The sequence below is a fragment of the Monosiga brevicollis genome, genomic scaffold (genome assembly GCF_000002865.3).
Source record: "Monosiga brevicollis MX1 MONBRscaffold_17 genomic scaffold, whole genome shotgun sequence".
NCBI lineage: Eukaryota > Choanoflagellata > Craspedida > Salpingoecidae > Monosiga > Monosiga brevicollis.
This window is the reverse complement of record NW_001865054.1, coordinates 222,548-242,482: the sequence shown is the minus strand read 5'-3', so window position 1 is coordinate 242,482 and position 19,935 is coordinate 222,548. Positions and strand designations below refer to the sequence as shown.

Here is a 19,935-nt window from a genome sequence, read left to right as displayed (position 1 = left end):
ACGTGCCAAGATCGCAGACAGCAGACGTGTTTTGATTGGTAATTTACAGCTGCCGGGGCGGGGCGGGACTCGAGCAAATCAAGGCCTGTCAACGTGTCAACTTGCAAATCACAGCCACACCACCCACACGACAATCCGGTTCCGGTTCGTGCTCTTCCAAATTGATTGTTTTCTCCAGTATGGTGACGTGCGCTCGCATTGTTACAGCCACACGCGCAACGTAGCTCATATGCCCTTTGAAGAATATGTCTATCGTCCTCCCCAAGGTAGACCATGTGGGCTCGTGTTAGAATGACGTCCCGCCATAGCGAGGAAAAGGCTTTTGTCCCTCCTCGTCATAAAGGCGCACTTCGAGGATGTGGGCACGGTCAATGCCGTTGGTGGCCGTCACGTTGATGCGTATGTCTGAATAGGCCGTGGCGCTGTTTTGAAGACCCAGGGCATCTGCTGCGGTTTGCGCTTGATTGCGGTGAGCCGCATAGGCCGAGCTGGCAAACGGCGTTTGGTGGTCCAAGCAATAGCCACCTGTCGCGATCATGAAGGCGTTGTTTTTGCTGGACTTTTGTAGAAAGGTCCACGTGCCCTCCGAGCCCATGTCAGTACAGCTCCACAGCTCTACACCAGCGCCCTCTTGAACCTCGTGGTTTGACGCCACAAACTTGGCACACTGACATTCTCCCTGATAGTCGATACAGGGTACGCTTGATTCGAGCCGCACAGTGGTACCGTTGATTAGTGTGGGGTCCAGGCGCCACGTCGGTGCTGTGGCACATGGCGCCACCTGTATTGCATTGCCGTGTGCCTGATAGGCAGCCGAGCTGTTGCTGAAGGTGAGGCAAAGCTGGGCTCCTTGCAGGTTTTGGAGCTGACCATGCGCATTGAGCGTCCACAATTGTGAGGGGGCAGAGGGGTCGCAAGTCGAAGCTCGAACGTCTGCAGCTGAGGCTGGAGGCAGCGGCGAGCTGCCACCACCACTCGGTGTGCCGGGGTCCGGATGGATGGGTGAGCATGGCAGCGAATGCACGCGACGGCGCTGATAGTTGCCGGTAATATTGCACAAAAGCTGCCATTGACCTTCCACCAGGCCCTCAATGGTGTAGTCCCGGACAGTCTCGGGCTGGGCCTTCCAAATACCAAAGCGATAGTCGCGCACTGCAAAGGTCAGCAGTCGATGCATGCCTAGTCGAGACATTGTGGGTGGTAAGTGCATTCAAGCTGCATCCAAGCTGACTTGGGAATCACGCCATTGCTCACGTCGGGAAGGTATACGAACCAGTATCAAAGGTGAGCTGAGCCTGGCGCACTTTTGCTGGCTGTGGGAGGCTGAGAGTCATCCAAGCCGGGAGCTTGGTACTCATCCAGCGATTGGTACCGTTGATGCCTTGACCCACGGGGACACCTCCCATCCCTGTATGGGCTTGGAGGGGTGTCACGACGGCACGCGTCTGGCCTGTGAGGACGTTGCGGGCCCGGCCGTCAATGCCGCCCGCAAACAGCTCTGTCGAGGCTTGAACGCTTGCATTTCGGGCATAGTCTCGTGGATCCTCGTTTAATACGCCAATTAAGTAGGCATCGTCTCGGATAAGCTGTTGTTGCAGGCTCCAGAGCTAGGGTCAGCAATACACACCCGGGCTAGTATGAGAAGCCGCTTGGCATCATGCGGGTAGCATGGTCGTTATGCAGCTATAACTGGCAAGGTGCACAGATCGTCAAGATTGCACAGCACCGCTTCAGGATTGCTTGGGAGATCCAAAGCCTTGCATCCCAGGCGTGCAGCTAAAGCCGCTGCTGTTCCTGTCATTGTTGATGCACACGCCAAGGTGTTCCAGAAGGTGGATGAGAAACATTGAGTGGTGGGCGATTTTGACAGTCACAAGTCATTCCAGACACCTGTGTGGAGGCATGGGCCAAGGCCTACCAACAGCTTGACCCATAGTTGAGCAGGTCTTCATGACGCGCTGCGAGCCAAAAACGACGTGGGAGAAGCTGCCCAGGCGACCGGCAAAAAACAAGTTGTCCACGTCCTTGCTGATGAGAGAGCGAAGCGGGGTCGAAAACATGTATGGGCTTTTGTACGCCACATAGGGAGGGTGGGCCGTGTCAAACATGCCCTGCCATGTGTAATCATGCGGGGATCACGGCAATCAGACCACCATGTCGTTACTGGCTGTGAAACCAGGGTGGGAGATGCACGAGGTCATCGCTTCTTCACACCTTGGGGTTGTGCAGGTCAAAGTTCCAACCAGCGAAAGCAACTCCTGTCGTCACACAAAAAAAGTGAGATGGGAGGGGCACAGGCAGCAGGAAGGCGCTCGGGCATTGTGGAGCTGACAGAATGAAGCGAACGAACGAACGATCGTAATAGAGGTCTGGGACTTGAGGTGGGTCGGCGTTGGGATTGCGCATGATGTCGTTTTGGGAAGAGACGTACAGGCCACGAAAGCGACGCCCCTCTCGTTTGCAGGGAACTTGGCCAAACCACTGAAGGGCCCAGTGAGACGAGCCCGAGACTTGACCCGAGTTTTTGATGTAATCCCAAACGCCGAACAGGTTCTCAAACAGTCGATCGCGAATGGGCTCGTTGTCCGTGACCGTATTGTAAGGCCAGGAGATTTCAATCCACCAATAGCCATACTAGAGGATGACAAGATGATCAGCGATATCAAGAGCAGCCCTACCTCGGGAAAAGCATATTGAAGGGCTTTGATCATGGCGGCCAGCGGACCTGCATGTCAGAGAGGCCACGAAACTTGAAGTCGGTGGCGTTGAATTTGCGAGCCCAGGGCGGGGCTCGATAGGTTTGAGGCGTGTCCATTTCGACGGCCACAAAGGCCAGGGAAGAGCCTTCAGTTTCACTGTCTGGACCTAGGAGTCGGCGTTCATGACAGTTTAGTCATATGGATGGGCAGGTGGAGGTGATGTTTGGCATTGACGGACACGAGATGAGCATACCTTCAGCCAGGCTCTCATTAAAGTCGGAGGGCCCCTCCCGTCCCATAATGAACTCTGCACCGGCTTCCGCACCCAGGCGCCCGTCACCGCTGGCGTCAATGAATTGCTGCATGATGTCAAGGGCAAGAGGTATGTAAGCTCTAGGGCACCAAAAGTTCTGGCATCGTGCAACTGACAAAGCAAGGGACGAAGGGGGTGGGCACAGCTTCAGACCCGAGCGTTGATGATGTAGCGATTTTGCGACTGCTGGTCTTCGGCAACGGCGGTGACAATTTGGGTGCCATTCTTAACGACGGATACAAGCCACGTGTTTAAGAAGTATCTGGCAAGGTGGAGGTCGAAAAAGCAGGCCCAGGAGGGGATGAGAATATGTGATACTGGACTGCAGCGCAGCGGGCAGCTTGACGGACTGAAGATTGGGCTCCATGCGGATCTTGTTGTAGAGCTCGAGGGAGAAGAGCTCGGCCACGTGATTGGGGTTGTTGATGGCATTGTCGAGCGTATATTCTTCAACAATGCCGCCTAGGTGGTCCAGGTGGCATGTGAAACAAGGTGCAACGCACCCATGCGTTGCACCCACCACACTTGTCGCTGGTAAATGATACGACATGAGAGTGTGGATCATATCCTCACCTTCACGGCATTCGAGCGTGTAGTTGTTGGAGTCTTTCCAGCGTGGGCCACAGGCACCAACCATGGCAAGTTTAATCTCCGAGCCTGCGTTGCCGCCAAACTGAAGGATCGGCATGGTCATGCCTGGGTCAGCAAATGCCAGCTGGTTCGGGCGAGCCGTCGACTACACTACTTACAACGGGGCGGCCTTGCAAGATCACGGTCCTTGCGCCGGAACGGGCAGCAGCGATGGCGGCACTGACTCCGGACGAGCCCCCACCGGCCACCACGACATCAACCTCAAGGTAGTTGTCCACCAAGCCGGAGGCGGGCGGTCGGCCTGTACGCGGCTGGCGCCGTCGTGTTCAAGTACGGGTACATCAAGATGAGCGGTAAAGAACAAGGCAGTGCACATAGATGGCCAGCATGAAAACAGCTACACCCATAGAGATTGGCGATGCCTGCGCCAGCGTACCAGTTCGCCAGTCGCAAGATGCAGGGTTTGACCTCCGAGGCCGCTGCCCAGCCCTGCAAAGTGGCATTGCATTGAGGACCTTCATCCAGCCACGCGAGATCAAGAGGGTGGTAAGGCGCATGGCGCTGCAGGCCCGACTGACTCACCGTCTGGATCACCAGCTGCATGAGCCAGGGCCACCAGACTTGCCCACACGAGCAGCGCGAGCACCGGCAGCCGGCCGACCACGTTGCGGTTCATGACTCTTGTCATTCGCTTCGCGTCTATCAGATAGTGTAGATCAGCGTCCCAAAACAAACAAAATAAAACATCAACAAACCCATTTTAGCGAACGCAGTCACAATACTTATATTTATTTGTCAGACTTTTGCTGAGTCGACGAACGCTGACGTTGTGTGTGTGTGTGTGCTAAATTTGGTTGATGACGGGGCTACGTGTGTCCACCGACCTTCTGCTTTCATGTGTGTGTGTGTGTGTGTGTGTGTGTGTGTGTTGTGATGGCTGTGTTGGCGTGCCGCGCGGTCAGTGTCGATCGTTGGCGTTGAAGGGGGTCAACAAGTGCCGGGTGGCGGTGAGCCAGTGGCATTTTTTTTGTTGGAAACAAAGTCGGGAACGGCGGCATTGGTTGGATAGCAGTGGTTCGTAGGTCAACTACGAGCCTTCTTCCAATCACCGGGTGGATCCCTTCAAGTTTTTCGGGCGACGCGATCGAGACTTGTTCTACACTGCGCGCTGCTCTGCCCTCACAACACTCGCACAAACACGCACATCTGGTACACGCACTGTCCACGCACGCACACTGTTGCACCGTCGTATTTGAGCTGTGCAATCATGGACTCGGCGGCGATCAATCCTTCCGTTGCCGGACCGGCTGAAGCGTCGGACCAGCTCAACGTCAAGGCTTTCTACCTGGACGAGGTGCGACGCATGTCGGTGAAGCATGCGCTGCTGACGCGGCCCAAGCGCTTCCTGAACGAGGTCGGCCCCAAGTTTCCAGCGCTTGCTGGGCACAATGGCGGCTGGTTTAGCGATTTTGCTGTTGCTGTTCAGCATGGTGAGTTGGATGTCCTGGTCGTTGAATGTACCCCATACGCTTTCCGGGCTGTATATCGAGACATCCAGTATCGAGACACCCAAGCTCTTGCACACGGGTTGGTTCATGATCGAAATCTTCTTTTTTGACTCACATTCTGCTTTTTTATTTTTTAAATTATAGATGCCGTGGCCGAGGGTGAATGGCGCTTGTGTCGCGACAAGGCCAGCTTCAAGGCAGCGCTCGGCGCCGTGGCGACCAGCTCGGCGTCGACGCCTTTGCGCATCAAGATGGTTCCCACTGATGCCGTGAATGCCTTGGATGCCGATGCGGATGCCGATGCGGATGCCGATGCGGATGCCGATGCCTCAAACGCTATTGTCTCCAGCAGCCCTCAGGCTGCGAGCGCCAAGGATGAGGCCGAGGTCAACGTGGTGGATACGGCGGGGGTGGCATATGCTGCAGCGCTGGATCAGCTTGACGCTGCCAAGGCCCGTTTGGCGCGCGTGAAGGAGCAAAATCGCCGCACTATCGAAACGGTCAAGGCCTATGTGGAGCAGGTCAAGTCGGACAATGCTGCTCGTTTGGTCGATGCTCGAGCCGCCGTGGACACGGCCAAGGCCATGGTCACGGCCACCAAATCGGTGGTTGAGGCCACGGGAGCCAAGCCGCGCAAGCAGGCACGTCGTCACCGTCAACCGGCAGCCGCTGATGCGGTTGCAACCGAAACTGAAACTGAGGCGACGAGCCAAGCCGCTACAACCATGGGCGAGACCGAGGCGACTGGCCATGGTATGCGCTGCAAGGACAAGGTTGTCTCTGAGGTCAAGGCCACTGCTTGCGACACTGCGGCAGAGAGTTCGTTGGTGCGGAAGCAACAGGCCCGCGATGCCGCACTCATTTTGGTGGAGCGTGTTCACGGTCGTGGCCGTGGTCGCGGTCGCGGTCGCGGTCGCGGCTTTGGTGGTCGAGGTGGTCACGGACATCATCATCATCATCATCACCATCATGGCACACGCCACGGTGACTGGCGCAATGAGTTTCGTACTCATCATTGGGAGCGCAAGGCCCAGTCCTTTGACCTTGTTTCGGATTTGAGCACGCTTGAGCCCGGTACAGTGGTGATGGTGCGCACAATGGCACCCCACGCCACCTTCAAGAGCCGCAAGGGTGGTTTGCGCATCGAGTCCAATTTTGCGGTGAATTGCCGTGGTGGATGGGGGCCCTTTGCTCGACTGCTGGTTGTGGCCTGCGATGATCAGGGCCGCATTCAGCTGCGTCGTGGCGTCGATGGGCCATACCTGGCGCTGCTTGAGGGAACGCTCGGGGCCTCCGCAAACGTGCGGGATGCAGTCTGGGTGCGCCTAAGTCCGGTGAACAAGACCACCGGCTGCGACAAAGCCAAGGATGAAGGTGAGCCCGAGACGGAGGCGTCGCTGGTGGGTGTGCTGGTGGAGGGCCAATATCCCGGGGAGCCTGGCTACTGGGTCTGTGTGGAGCCGTCGGGCGATGTGCGTTTGTCACCATCGTCTGCCCGCGAAGCCATGACTACAGCCCCGCCCCCGGAGGCCCGTTTTCACCTGTTTCGCCAACCTTTGAGCCAAGAGAACGAGAGCCAAGAGAACGAGAGCAACGCCGGCATGGCGCGCAACGTCTACGAAGCCGACTCGAGCTCGCACCTTAACGGGCAGCATGGCAATCATGATCGTCCTAGCGATCCTGCTCAGGGCCACCCCGCTTTTGGGCCAGCCCCTGACTGGGATGGTCCGTTCCTCGGCCGTCACCACGGCTTTGCTGGCCAAGGTCCTCACCACGGTCCTCACCACGGCCACCATGGCTTTGGGCATCATGGCTTTGGTTTTGGGTTTGGTTTTGGTGGTTGTGGTCGCGGCCGTGGCGGCTTTGGTCGCGGTCGTGGCTTTGGTGGTTTTGGTCGTGGTCGCGGCGGTTTTGGCGGCCGTGGGAATGACTTTTCTGCGGACGAGCTCCAGCAGCCGAGCCACTCACCGCACCGTCAGGGTGGAGAAAGGTTCGAGGCCCTGCTCAATCGCATGGGGCCGGAAGCTCGCGTAGAGCATCGAACCGCCAAGCTGCAGCGGCTTGAGGCCCGAGCGGCTCAGTTGCGTGCTGCCTTGGAGGCCGATGAAGCAGCCGTGGCGCAGTCGCGCCCCGTGCCCATCGTGTGCAAGATCAATGAAACCGCCCTTCAAGAGTGTATGGCTGCATCAGCCAGCCCTCAGCAAGGTTCAGCCTTGCCTGGCGCCCGCGCCGCCACCGCCGCCACCCCAGCCACCCCAGCCGAGGCGCATGAGAATGCGCACGAGGAGGCCTCCTCTTCAAGCGATGAGTGGGTATGCGTGGATGAGCTTTTGAGCGACGAGGAAAACGAGGAGAACAATGTCACCGCTATCGACCACGCTGAGCTTCCGCAGGCCGTGTTGAAGACTGGCCAGCGTGTTGTCATCAAGTCTGGCCTGAATGGCCAGCTTCTCGTCTGCAACCCTGATGGTACCCTCACCGCTGCCACCAATGCTTGGGCCGAGGCTGCCGTGTTCTGCGTCACTGCCCACTCGGACTCTGTTGAAGACCGTTTGGTGGTGCAGCTCCGCGTGATGAACAGCGGCAGCTCTGGATTTTTGCGTGCAGCGCCTTGGAGCCAGCATGCTGACGTCAATGGCTCTGGAGGCCGGTTTACCCGTTTGATTGTGGAGCCTCGTGACGGGGTCATGATCGCGCTCGCTTCGGAAGCGCTTGCTGGCTGTCATCTGGCCGTTGCCGAAGACGGACAAGTCATTCATCTCAAGCAGATGCCATTGCACTTGGGTACAGAATTTCTGCTCATTCCCTTGGCTGAGGCTGCCGAGTAGGCTTTTGCTCCTCGCGCCCCTCCACGATGACTTGTGTGTGTTTAAGAAACACACAAGCACTCGTGCCTCTTCCTGTTTGATGTGGTCCTGTGAGCGTGCTTGTTTGCGTGTGTGTTGTATCGGGTGCGTGCGTGTGCGTGCCCCTTTTTGAGGTGTGCAGTTGCCTTGGCTCTAGCTGAGGTGACTCAAGTGGTGGCTGTCGCCGTCTGTGCGTAATTCTCGGATATACTCTGCGCGCTAGCCAAGGATCGCTTTGTTGATCGATCTTCTCTTCTGCTGGCACGTACGTATGTTATCTTCATTACGTTTTTTACAGCTGCATGCCTGATCTTGTCCGTCTCCCTCTTGGCGCCCTGAACCCATTTTTTGGACGCGCGTTGATGCCTTTTCGACTCTCTTCTTGAAGTCTTAAAATTGATCTCAAAGTTCCAATTGTGTCACAAGATTGTGTAATATTTTCATGGATTTCAACTCTCACCTCATTTACATGTATAAAAAAAAAATGACAGCAAGATGATCAGGATCGAATGCTTGATTTGCGCGGCACAGCCGCAGACACAGCTTGCTGACCCAAAATCTGTCCAGCAGTTCAATCATAATTTCCCAAACCCTGGCGGCGCGGGCGCCGGACAGCTTGAATCGGGGCCACAATGCCATTGCGCGTAGCGCCCAACCCGGTGCCAGGCGTCCACCCCATGCCGGTTAACACTGCAGATGGGGAAAGGGGTAAAAAAGACATCCAGACCAGTCAATCAAAAAACCACAACCAAAACCGTCGGCCCGGTCGCAATCAGCGAGGCGCACTTTGACCGTGGCTGCTTACATCGGTGTCCTAGGTTGCTTGCGGTCAGGCTCGCCTCTGCATCGGCAGATGCGCTTGGTTGAGGGGCAGCAGAGGCATAGGCGGCGTGCATGGTATTGGGAGCAGATGCCCGACCAAGCAGGGACTGCATGGCTGCTGCTCCACCACCAGCGGACCACGATCGCCACTGTTGCTGGCAGATGCCATAAGCCGCCTTGGATCCAAGCAGATTGGTGAGCAAAGACAGGGTATATAGGCGCCATTCGCCGATGCACGAGGGCATTGGGCGACATCAGCATGCGTACCTCGGGTGGCAGTCCTGTTGCGGCCGTTTTGGACAATATTGGGGCTTTCAACGATCCTTGACCACGACTGTGGCTGCGAAGGCCAAAGGTCTATCCAGGGTCAACATCATAAAGTACCAGGGGCACAAAGGTCGTGAGAGAGAGAGAGAGAGAGAGAGAGAGAAAGGAGGAGGAGGAGAAGGAGGACGACGCATGTCGTGTTTTGATAGACATGATGGCGCACCCGCCTCAACTTTGCGCCTAACCTTGGCAATACCATGGATACGGCACCGATCGCGGCGGGTCATGGTGGAAAAACGGAGCGATTTGAGCGTACCATCCTGCACAAACTTCACATTCGGGTCAAAGATGAGCTGGCTGCTGATACCCCAAATTTAAACTTCAGGCTCATTGAGGCTGGTGCACCGACAAACACGACAAAGCAGACAGCTCAACAACAACAACAACAACAACAACAACAACAACAACAACAACAACAACAACAAAAAAAAAAAAAAAAAAAAAAAAAAAAACCAAGAAAAGAACGCTGCTTGCTCTGACCTCAATCAATGCTTGCCAGACGAGTTCAAAGCTGTGGTCAGGGTTGCCTGAGCGCTCGACTCGGCGCTGCGAAAGTTCAAACAGGGACGCGCACACGAGTTAGCGCAAAACTTTCTTCTCTCAATCAACTCGCATGGCGCCGCGTGGCTCGGGCAAATGTTCGTGATCAGCCTTGTAGGGCCCTCTCGTCTTACCACGGGCGGAGCACTGTTGTCATTTTTGCTGGGATAACGACCAAATTTAAGCCGTGAGTACAGAAAATGCAATCAAAATGCCGGTCGCAATGCCTGTTCTCTGGCGCTACGTTCTCAGTCGCCGGATGCGTACCGGTGCAATTGGCCATCGATAAACATGGCTGAGGTGCATTCAGGTTTGACCATGGGTGCCTAGCATGCATGCCCACGATGAATGAGAAAAGAAAAGAATATACACCAAGTTTGCCATCTCGTGTCGTGCACAAAGTTGCAGGGGTGTGACAACGAAACAAAATGACGTCGCCAAGGCCGCATACCACCGAGCCCGCATCCGTTTCGCAACTTGATTCATCGGCATCACCACCCGATTCGCCGCTCTCGCCCATACTGTCATCGTTCTGGGGGGTGCGCATGGCGTCTATCGTCCATTGCGTATGGGACATGTCAAGGTGTACCAAGGCAAGGCTACTTTGAGCACAGTTGCTGGGGACACCACACACAGAGCGAGCGACAGGCACGCAAAAAAGCTAGGAAGGTGGATGGAGCGACCTTGATGCATCGAGCGTCCACGCAGGCGTCCCGCGTCTGCAGTTGGCGTCAGTGTGGCCCGCAGCGCAAAAATCATAGACTCAAGCTCAGCTGTATACTGCAGGACCTGCTGCATCAGGACAGGCGGCAGTTGCCGCGATGTTTCAGGGCTATCTGTAAATAGTCAATGTCATATCGCGGTGAGAATCATGCCCTTTGGTTCACCTAATACTCAAGGTTTAGTCTGATATTCCTTTGCTCTGTCCTCTGACCTTTGGAGGCTAGCACCAAGAGGCTTTGCCCAATGCTCTGCACCTTGGCTCCGATATGTCGCAAATCTCGCGATGGGGGCTATGGCAAGGCGCAAGGCGGAGCCCACCACGTGCAAGAAGTGAGCAGAAGATGCTTGTCATGGAGCTCCGACAAGTGCTGAGAGAGTAGACAATGAACACACTAAGCTGGGTGATCGAGTCGAATGTTGCCGGTCTGGTAGCCAGGACCCCGTGGCCTGCGGGCAAGGTCAAAGAGGGGTTTGAGCCTGTGTGCTAGAGTGCCCCCCCTTTTTTTTCCAAAAGGAAACGAGGCGCAGACCACAACCCCATCCTACGTTTTGTGTATCATCGCTGGTGATGGCAGAGATGAAATTGATTCGGGGAGGCTGTCCACGTCTATGCCATGAAACCACGTATGAGGTTGAGATTGCCGCCGAATTCAGAGTTCGGGCGGTCAAGAGGCAGCTGTTTTATGAGTCAAGCAAGGCTCTTGGCTTACGCCGGTGACTTTGTACGTCGAGGGGGCGGGGTTGGCTCACGAAAGACGTGGGTAGGAGCGGCAAAGTCTACCCCCCGCATGAGTTCTGACACGCTTTCAAGCATTTCACTCGTGGAAACATCGCTGGCATTGCGTTGGTAGTCCTCGGCCAATGCATTTGCCTCGCCTGCGGCATTTCGCATCGGTTCGTGCGGGTGAAACGCACAAGCAGCTGCGTGGGTTGGCATAACAGGGGCCCGAGCATCATACTTTCAGAGTCATCCAATTCGTCGGCATTGACTGAGGCAGCCAAGCAAGCCATGGTGCCGATTAGGGGTATGCACAAGAGTATGAGTCAGCCGAGACCAGGCCCAACCCCATGCCCACAGAGGCCTGAACTCTGATGACATCGCGTGGGCTCCATGCGACTCAGCTTACGCCATTCCGCTGGTAGAGACTCTTTGCATGCTAGGTTGCGCTTGGGCGGGCGTCTATGTATGCACAGCAATAACCCACGACAGCAATGAAGGTTGATCAGCCCAGGTCATGACGCTTCATTGGATCCTTGGCAGATCAAGTGGTGTTTGACCGCTGACGCGCGACGCAGCTCCATGGCCTCACCGCTTGGAGCGCTTGGCACGATTGCTGCCGTGCCGTCCACGGACGTGTCGCTTGGCTGGTGGCATTTCTGCCGCCCCCTCGACTCACGCGTGTCTGCCGTGCTCTTCCCACAACACCCTTCTCCCCTGACCTCACTCACTCACTCTCACTCACTCACTCTCACTCACTCTCACCAAAGCCCGCTCTCTCTCTCGCTCTTTTCCCCGCTTCGTTCCGTTTCGTATGATTTGTTTGAGAAAAAATGGTTCAAATGTCAGAAAAAAAGCAGAACGACCTTGTTTTTGGTGTTTGTGTCAAATTTTTTTTTTTTTATCGATCAAAGTGTCTCTCGTTGGCGTTGATGGTGGTCTGGGGCTCACGTTCCTGGCAGTGAAGTAGAGTGACGGTATTGGGAATTGTGCTTGGGCCAGCTTTGTAACAGCTTTGTGCCCGTCTTGGGAAGGGCTTTGGTTGTGTGTCAGCGTGTCGGGCATCACTGCTGAAACGGACCAAACATGGCCAAGGTGGAGCGACTCGGTCCCAGCCGCTTGCAATGGACTGTCCCGCTGCGTGATGGAAACCACACGATTGTAGGTTATGGTATCCATGGTCGTGCAACAGGACATCAACGCTGCCCTCGCGCGACTGAATGCTGCGTGTCAGCTCAATGACCCACGCCTTGATGGCAGGTGTTTGAACATGGTACAACGAGCGGGCGGCGTGTGATTCACGTGGACGGCAAGGAAATTTTTCGCAAGGTCTGCTCGGCCATGTATCTTCAGGGTCTCGGTGTCACAAACTTCAAAGTTTTCCTCTGCCTTGATCACAGCCAGGCTCATGCTGGTTGTGGTGCATAAACTCTGGCCGCCTCGGTTCGGGTTGCTCTCAGAACTGGATGTTCAAGTTGGTTGGTGCAGAGGAATTTACTTTTGGGCGTGGTTCAGACCAGCACACTGGCGTCTTGAGCATTCGTACACAAGGTCTACGCTACGAGTACGTTGTGCATCCAGGTGGACGTTTATACCTTTTCAAAGCTCGTGCAATCCTTCCTGACCTGGGCGGGGACCCGTCCTTGAATGCGCGCGCGTGTTGTTCTAGATATGCCTTGCATATCGATGGCAAAGCAGCGGGTGACTTTGCCGATACAGTTGCCAACTCAACCATTTTGTGGCGGGCCATTGTGGCTGGCGAAGAACACAGTATATCGCTAGGTTCGATCTTGGATCGCTACCGCCTGTTCTAGGTCGTGCCATGTTTTATCTTGGGCTGGCACTGATCCATCAACCTGGTCTTCCCACTCTTAGATGTCGAGCTGATGGAGGTCTATGTCGACGGTGAGAGGGTGGCCACAGAGGGTGGGTTTGCAGACGACGGCACTGAGACCAACTTTGCAATTGGTGCCACTGAAGCCTATATTCTCACCACCAATCAAACAAGTGCCAAGGGCATTTCGCACCATCTCTTCGTTGACGAGGAAGAGGTGGCTCCTGAATCGGGCAACCGTACTGGGAATGATTCAGCGTCTCAGGTGGGCTGGCGAGGTGGCAAGGTCTGATTGCATAAGCCTTTTCGACCCCATCTGCCCATATGTTAAGAAGGACACGTGCCCAAAGGTCCAGCTCGGCTGACAATGGGCTTCGCAGAGTGATTCTCTGGCGGACAGTCAATTGATACCCAGCGTACGGTCTTTGCTGATGCACATGGGCCAGATCCACTGTACTCCCAGGGCAGGCACTGCCGGGCTTGATTTTGTCTCGTCGCAGACGAGATGTGCGCTTGGACGGCGCACTCAATTTGCACCTGTCCACTCGATGGACATGTAGCTTATCGTGCCGCGATCCACATCAACCGAACATAAAACGGGGGCCTTTTTCACCACTGTGCCCAGCCGACCAAGGGCCAATACATCCATGGGTGAAATGGATGCGGTGTGCGGCACCACGCGCGCCACAAAGTGCGAATGGTAGCGATAGGGATCACCTACAAGAGAGAGAGAGGGAGAGAGAGGTACAAAGAGATTGTTCGCGTGAGATGGTCAGTTGATGCCTGTCAAGGATGATCGTCGTGCAGGCGAGCGCAGACCTGGGTACACAAGATAGTCGCCTCCAAATTTGATGCCCGAAGTCAGATAGTAGCCACGCTGCACGAGATCGTGATAAACCATCTCCCGGCGGCGTTGTTGGGCAGTGGTTGGAAACGCCAAAGCAGCACGGGGGAGGGATTCCAGCCGCGATGCCGTGGGCAAGCGAGGAATCATAAAGCGCACCGAATCCACTGCCTATGACAACGCCCCCAGGCAATGCAGCGGAACAAAGAATAAGCATGCGCGCGAATGTATTTATAAGCGAGTGTTGCTGCCAAGAGCCGGGAAACAGCGCACGGGGAAACATGTCCGACGGTAACAACGACAGACGCGAGCCCATAACACAACGGGTAGTTGGCTTCTTACCTTGAGTGCGCTGCGCTTGAGACTGCTCCATGTGGTATTGGGGTCAGAGGTGGCCAGCTCCTGTCGTGATAAATCCGGCAGCTTAACTTGCTCGCGCATAGCCTCAATCATCTGCCGCCCACGCCCCGCCCAAGGAAACTACAGGCAGGCAAGGTGCAGTTTATTCCAGAAAGGTCATAAATGGATGCGGGTTCGAATGGGATCAATCATGGCGACTCATGCGCCGCGGCTACCTTGAGCCAGCGTAGAATGTCAGCACGGTTCAGACGCCACGGTAGAATGGTGCGTGGTAAGTCAGGATCAGCACGCTTGGAGCGCTTGGCGCGTTTGGCGCGCTTCGGCACAGGCTCAGCCTGGTCTTTGACAGACATGTCGGCGATCGATTCATCCTGATCGTCCGATCCCTCCCCGTCGAGAGTTGTGGTTGGGGTCTCATTATCGGCAACAACAAGTGTGGCATCATCGCTGCCCGGTTCGTTGCTTGCGATGGGCTTGAGTGAAGCTTCGGATGCCGGATCAGCCGTCGAGAGCTCGCTGGTACTACAGTAGTGCTCCATCTAAAGAGGACAAGAGGAGAATAAAGAAAAGATGAACGATTGTCACTCTGCCATTGAACAAAGTCCTACTTTCTCAAAAACAGACCTGAAGCATCACGCTGTCCAAGCGCTGTTCTCGCACGTGCTGAATCAATTCCGGCTCGGGCGGCTGGTAAGCTTCGCCGTCATACAGCTCAATGGCACCTAAGCAAGTGGCGACCACACATCAGCTTGATCTGGGCGAATGCCTCACATTCCCTGGACTCTCCTCCATGTCACCCAACCTGACGACTCATTGCCCAGCCTTCCTCATGTATGAATCGCCATGCATTCTGATTGAGGATGTGGAGCAGCGTCTCACCATGGGCTAGCAGCAAGGTCACGGCCTCAGGCTCGAGTTGATAGGGAGGCCCATGGAACCCATTCTGCATTCTAAGAGTACAGAGCGACACGTGGCCAGGGGTCAGTTCACCGACCGGGGTGTGTGCCTTTCGCCTTCGATAATCCCATCATGTCCAACCCACCCCCTCCCACTGGTATTCAGGGTTCTTCCGGCCAAAAGATGCATCATTGATCGAGCAGTGAGCCAAGAGCGTACACGTGATTGACGAGCGTGCCGAGGGGTTGCGGAACAAGGTGCCATTGTGCGCGTAGATACTTCTCCTCTGCAGGCTCCCAGACAAGAACGTTGCCCCGAGTCAAATACCCACGCACCACCTGCTGCACTGCCTCTTCCCCACGCCATATCCTGCGCAGAGCCGGGGGCGCCACCACGCCCGCCGTGGCACTCGTTCCGGTCCCCATCAAACCATCTGCCATCTCTTCACGCTGCAGCAGAAAAAAGCTGACATTCCTTCTCCCTGATGTTTGCCCTGTGCAAATTTGGTGTTCGTCACTGCTTTCGGGGCTGTGTCTTTCTCTTCTCGCGTTGGTGTGTGTGGGGCGGCGGTGTCGGGCGGTGGCAGCCCACACACACGCTGGCGCGCTCACACGCGCACGCACGCACACTCTTATACAGAGAGCAAGAGGGAGAACGAGAACGGTAATGTGGGTGAGGCCTCGACACGCACACAAGCCCCACCCACCCATCCACATACAGGTCTGCAGCTACACAAGGCGGGCGCGTGCTCGCTCAACTGGGCACAGATCTGTGTGCTTGTCCCTGTGTGGTTGTGCATGCGCATGTGCATTTGAGTATGCGAGCGTGTCTGCTTCATTTATAGGTTGGTTTCGCCTGTGTCCGCAGGTAGGCACTCGCACGGCATGAGGGGCAGGCACATCGACGATAGGAGCAGTCCCCTCCTCGTGCAACGCATGTCATTGCTGCACTGACCCGTCGCGTCTCTGTCGCTACGGACGCGTAGTGCCTGCATCGCTTTTGAGCAGGTCGAGGCGAGGTTCACCGCGCGAACCTCAACAAAGTGCTGCCTGCTGCCTGCTGCCTGCTGCCAGCCCCACTTGCACGAAGGAGCTGCTCAGCCAACCTTCCACCTGCCGGCTGAACTGCAGGTCCCCCTACCTTGATCAGACGGACTATTTTTGCGCTCCACGCATTGACATTCGGCCTAATTTACCAATATGTCAACTTGCGGCCATCTCCGCAGGTAGGCTCAAACAGGCACTTTGCGTCTGCCCAGATGCTTGCGTTCGCGCCAAACTCATCCTGGCGGCCTGGCCCGGCCCTCCTCTGTACCTGTACATTGGCTCGATGCTTTACCCAGCCGAAAACTGACCGTGGCACCGTCTTCGGTTCAGCAAGCGCTTCTGCAACCCGAGGCATGGGCCTGTGCCGAGTGTGGTACAACCTCCTCTTTATGGGCCTGCCTTATCTGTGGTCACATCGGGTGCGGACGTTATGATGAAGGTCATGCCCTGACCCATCGGAAGCAGACCGATCATGGCATTGTATTTGACATTAGCCAGCGCACAGTGTATTGGTATGTGCACAGCCTAGCAAGACCTCTGCATCAGTGCTGACTTGACGATTTCGCATCGTCGCCACTTGTCTCATGTCACGTGCCTCGGGTATATTTGATCTTCTCCGCAGCTACCAATGCGAGGATTGGATTCTGAATGCAGATCAGCATCAAGGCATTCGTCGCCTTCGCGAGGCACTTGAGGAACTGCATGTCCGTTTGTTCAAAGTCCTTCCCTCCGATTTGAGCTGGTGCTGGGTGCAATCATCTCTGTGTTGTGTAGGCCCCATCCCACCTCATCCTCTCGCCACCCTTCCCCGAACCAGACCCAGTACTCAGGCGTGCGCAAGCTGCGTTCCGGACGTGTCGTGCGCACTGATCCTGACGCTGGACTGCCGCTGGTACGTATAGATACATGCATCTGGTGCTTGCAAGATTCTTCCAGCCGCCTGTTATTCACAAAGATCATTTGTTGCCATTTTGAATACATTGTACTCCCAACAGCGCACAGGCGTTTATGCGGACTCGGACCGCACAGCTACAGCCCAGCGCCACTTTGAAAACAGCTTGCTGGCAAAAGTGCTCATGGCCTGGCACAAGCACGCCGCCGCTACCCGCACAAGCAGCGCCAACAACTCTGGGAGGCCTTTAGCGAGTACCTCTGCTTCGCCGGCGTTTCGACGGCTCAGTGCTGCCAATCGCACCTCTCTCCACAGCCTCGCTCATACTAACAAGGTAGATAAATTACATTTGAGGCAGCAAGTCGCACTGTCTCTGCATCAGCTTCAAGCCTTGCCAAGCTGTTGTGCATGGCCGTGGTGGCTTGTACCACTCTCATATCAGGATGTTGGTTGGGGTCATCTGCGGGGATTGCGGGGACAGTCTAATAAACCCCTCTCAAAGCAGCCAGGCATGACCGGCTTGCGTAACCTGGGTCAAACCTGCTACATGAACGCGGTTCTTCAGGTACGCACAACCGCGGTTTTTGTTGTGGTTCCATAACACGATGCTTTGATCTGCATCGTTGTGTCACTCATCGCCGTTTACTCCCTCAGGCGTATGCTCACGTGGACATTATTCGGCGCCTGCTGTACGAGCTTGTCCTTTCTGGTGCATTTGCATCCGTGGTATGCCCTGCTGGTACAGTTGCCATCTCATACGGGTGAGGATGCTCGTGCGACAGTCTCCTCACTCCGTTGAATCTGAAAAATGGTGCTTGTCACAGGGTGCAACGAGCGGTACATCGCCTTCCGTGGCGACCCGCCCTATTCACAAGATCGAGCGTCAACCCACAGTCCAGGTTCACGAGTTGATGGAAGCACCACAAGTTTCCCTGCAGTCTCACCGACGAAATGCCCGCAAGAAGCCCAAAGGTCGGTTTTTTTCTTACCAGCTGTAACAGCCTGAAGCAACCATGGCCTTCGCTTTATTCTGGCATCCGACCGGCCCGATGGTCCTGTGCGGAAACAGACTTGACCCACGCTGCTCATATGCCCGTTGCGGATTCCGTTAATTTTTTTTTTCTGATTTTTTTTCTTTTTTTCTTTTCATGTGATAGTCGATGCAGACACAACAGATTTGGACAAGCCCTTTGTTTATTTGATCGAGTCACTTTTTCGCGTCCTCTGGTCGGGCCGTTGGGTCCTCGTGACCCCAAACTGGTTGCTGGCCACTGTGTGGAAGCGTGTTCCACAATTTCAAGGTTTCATGCAGCAAGACGCCCACGAATTTCTGATGACCCTGGATGAGCGTATCATGACCGAGCTTGAACAGGTATGGTGGCTTTGACTGCTGCGCGAACATGTACGCTTTTTTTTGAACTGCTCATGACCTGGTATGGTATTCTCTGTCGGGTCGATCAGGTGCGGTCACATTTGACAAAGACAGGAGGTGGGGTACCTGCCATTCTAGAGCATTTTGAGTCCATTTTTTTGGGCCGAGTGCGCTCGACCATCGTGTGTGGCCACTGCCAGCATGCCAGTGAAGCCGAGCAGGATTTGGGCTGTTTATCGCTCAGCGTAGATGTGGATCAAGGTGCGTGCGTGACAGCTGGCTGCAAGTCAACCCAGCCAGCTTGCCATGTGTTTGTTTTCCCGTCTCACACATCTCACTCTTCCCATCTGCGGGCATCGCGTAGGCAACAACTTGCAGCTCGAGGATTTGTTGCACAATGAGTTTTTAGGTGTAGATCTCCTCCAAGATGCCTACAAGTACGTGACAATTCCGTTGAGCCCATTGCAGGCTGAGCCGAGCCATATTCGGCGGATGCTATTGGCGGCACAGCAAATCGGTCCCTTGTCAATGCTCGCTGAAGTGCGCTTCGTGCAGAATCACACACTTGTTGCACGGAATGACCTTGCTGGATAGATGTAAGGCCTGCTCATTCAAGCAGCGGCGACTTTCTCGGCGCTTGAGTCAACCACACTTTGAGTCGACCGGCACTCCCACCTCGCGTGTTTCTGCTGAGCGCACTGGAAGCAATGCTGGTGCCCGCCGCGTTGGTTTGACCCGCGGTGAAGCTGGTGTTGAGTCAGTCTTGCCGGCGGGCTCCACCGAAGCATCGCCACGACGAGCTCGCGCGACTGCCGAGGATGGCACACCGCACACTCCAGCGATGCGCACGAGCCAGTCGGTAACAGGTCTGGGCTCTACCATGGCAGCCGTGACGACGACACGCAACGCTCAAAAGTACACAAGACTCATCAGCGCGCCGCAAGTTCTCAAAATACATTTGAAGCGCTTTCGCTGGCAGCAAACGGACCGATGCAAGCTCCAGTACCATGTTGCCTGCCCCTTGGTGCTGGACCTGAGTCCATACTTGGCTGCAGATCACGAGGGCACCCCAAAGCCCATTGCCTCGCGTGGCACGGCGCTTTACGACTTGATGGCTATGGTTGTGCACGAAGGCAGCAGTTTGACGGCGGGTCATTACAAGGCTTTGGTGTACAATCCTACAATAGGCGCTTGGGTGGTCAAGAACGATGCTCGTGTTAGCGTGACGACGGCTGAGGATGTGCTCGAGCGTCAAGCCTACATCCTGTTTTATGTTCAACGGCAAGCCAATAAGAGTGCACGCTACGACCTCTCTAATGTACCTCCAACCCCAGCGCCCAAGCTGGGCTAAAAGAGGCTGGCATCCTGTCTAATTGAGACCTGATTGACTGCAAAGCCTTTTCCGGTTGCGCGAAGCTGGCGAGGCAGGATGACTGCCAAGCAAAGCCCTGGAACAATATGGTTCAGGGGGGAGGGCGTTGAAACCAAAATGTCCATAAAATTTTTTTCATCAGCGATCAAGGAGCAAAAACAAATTGTCATGCATTTTGGTGTGTCAAGAATATTATCATTCACTTGGGTACGACAGTTGGCCCGTTCTGGT

At 55.5% G+C, this 19,935-nt stretch overlaps 5 protein-coding genes across 5 annotated transcripts; 2 read left to right on the top strand and 3 right to left on the bottom strand.

The window, feature by feature from the left end:
• Positions 1 to 286: 286 nt before the first annotated feature.
• On the bottom strand, positions 287 to 4,279 carry MONBRDRAFT_27047 (uncharacterized protein; the record flags this gene model as incomplete). Its single annotated transcript, XM_001747429.1, has 14 exons — positions 287 to 1,179; positions 1,274 to 1,607; positions 1,727 to 1,794; positions 1,919 to 2,111; positions 2,215 to 2,258; positions 2,355 to 2,634; positions 2,726 to 2,865; positions 2,953 to 3,058; positions 3,166 to 3,274; positions 3,363 to 3,474; positions 3,516 to 3,543; positions 3,586 to 3,685; positions 4,040 to 4,118; positions 4,186 to 4,279. 14 exons carry the CDS (start codon positions 4,277 to 4,279, stop codon positions 287 to 289), a joined length of 2,580 nt encoding a protein of 859 aa, XP_001747481.1.
• Positions 4,280 to 4,644: 365 nt separating this feature from the next.
• On the top strand, positions 4,645 to 8,371 carry MONBRDRAFT_37836 (uncharacterized protein). The gene is made up of 2 exons (XM_001747515.1): positions 4,645 to 5,093; positions 5,256 to 8,371. Exons 1-2 carry the CDS (start codon positions 4,871 to 4,873, stop codon positions 7,937 to 7,939), a joined length of 2,907 nt encoding a protein of 968 aa, XP_001747567.1. The 5' UTR covers positions 4,645 to 4,870; the 3' UTR covers positions 7,940 to 8,371.
• A 157-nt stretch (positions 8,372 to 8,528) lies between these two features.
• Positions 8,529 to 11,380, bottom strand: MONBRDRAFT_27045 (uncharacterized protein; the record flags this gene model as incomplete). Its single annotated transcript, XM_001747428.1, has 12 exons — positions 8,529 to 8,647; positions 8,763 to 8,955; positions 9,047 to 9,136; positions 9,587 to 9,652; positions 9,781 to 9,808; positions 9,914 to 9,972; positions 10,098 to 10,198; positions 10,330 to 10,482; positions 10,581 to 10,659; positions 10,916 to 10,976; positions 11,080 to 11,245; positions 11,329 to 11,380. 12 exons carry the CDS (start codon positions 11,378 to 11,380, stop codon positions 8,529 to 8,531), a joined length of 1,167 nt encoding a protein of 388 aa, XP_001747480.1.
• Positions 11,381 to 13,447: 2,067 nt separating this feature from the next.
• MONBRDRAFT_33205 (uncharacterized protein) lies at positions 13,448 to 15,462 on the bottom strand (the record flags this gene model as incomplete). Its single annotated transcript, XM_001747427.1, has 7 exons — positions 13,448 to 13,638; positions 13,741 to 13,936; positions 14,108 to 14,218; positions 14,341 to 14,664; positions 14,750 to 14,847; positions 15,005 to 15,075; positions 15,242 to 15,462. The coding sequence occupies 7 exons, from the start codon at positions 15,460 to 15,462 to the stop codon at positions 13,448 to 13,450; spliced, it is 1,212 nt and encodes a 403-aa protein (XP_001747479.1).
• Positions 15,463 to 16,421: 959 nt separating this feature from the next.
• On the top strand, positions 16,422 to 19,683 carry MONBRDRAFT_9758 (uncharacterized protein; the record flags this gene model as incomplete). The annotated part of the gene is made up of 8 exons (XM_001747514.1): positions 16,422 to 16,487; positions 16,886 to 16,960; positions 17,064 to 17,294; positions 17,466 to 17,525; positions 17,615 to 17,686; positions 17,785 to 17,932; positions 18,118 to 18,332; positions 18,952 to 19,683. The coding sequence occupies 8 exons, from the start codon at positions 16,422 to 16,424 to the stop codon at positions 19,681 to 19,683; spliced, it is 1,599 nt and encodes a 532-aa protein (XP_001747566.1).
• Between the last annotated feature and the right edge of the window lie 252 nt (positions 19,684 to 19,935).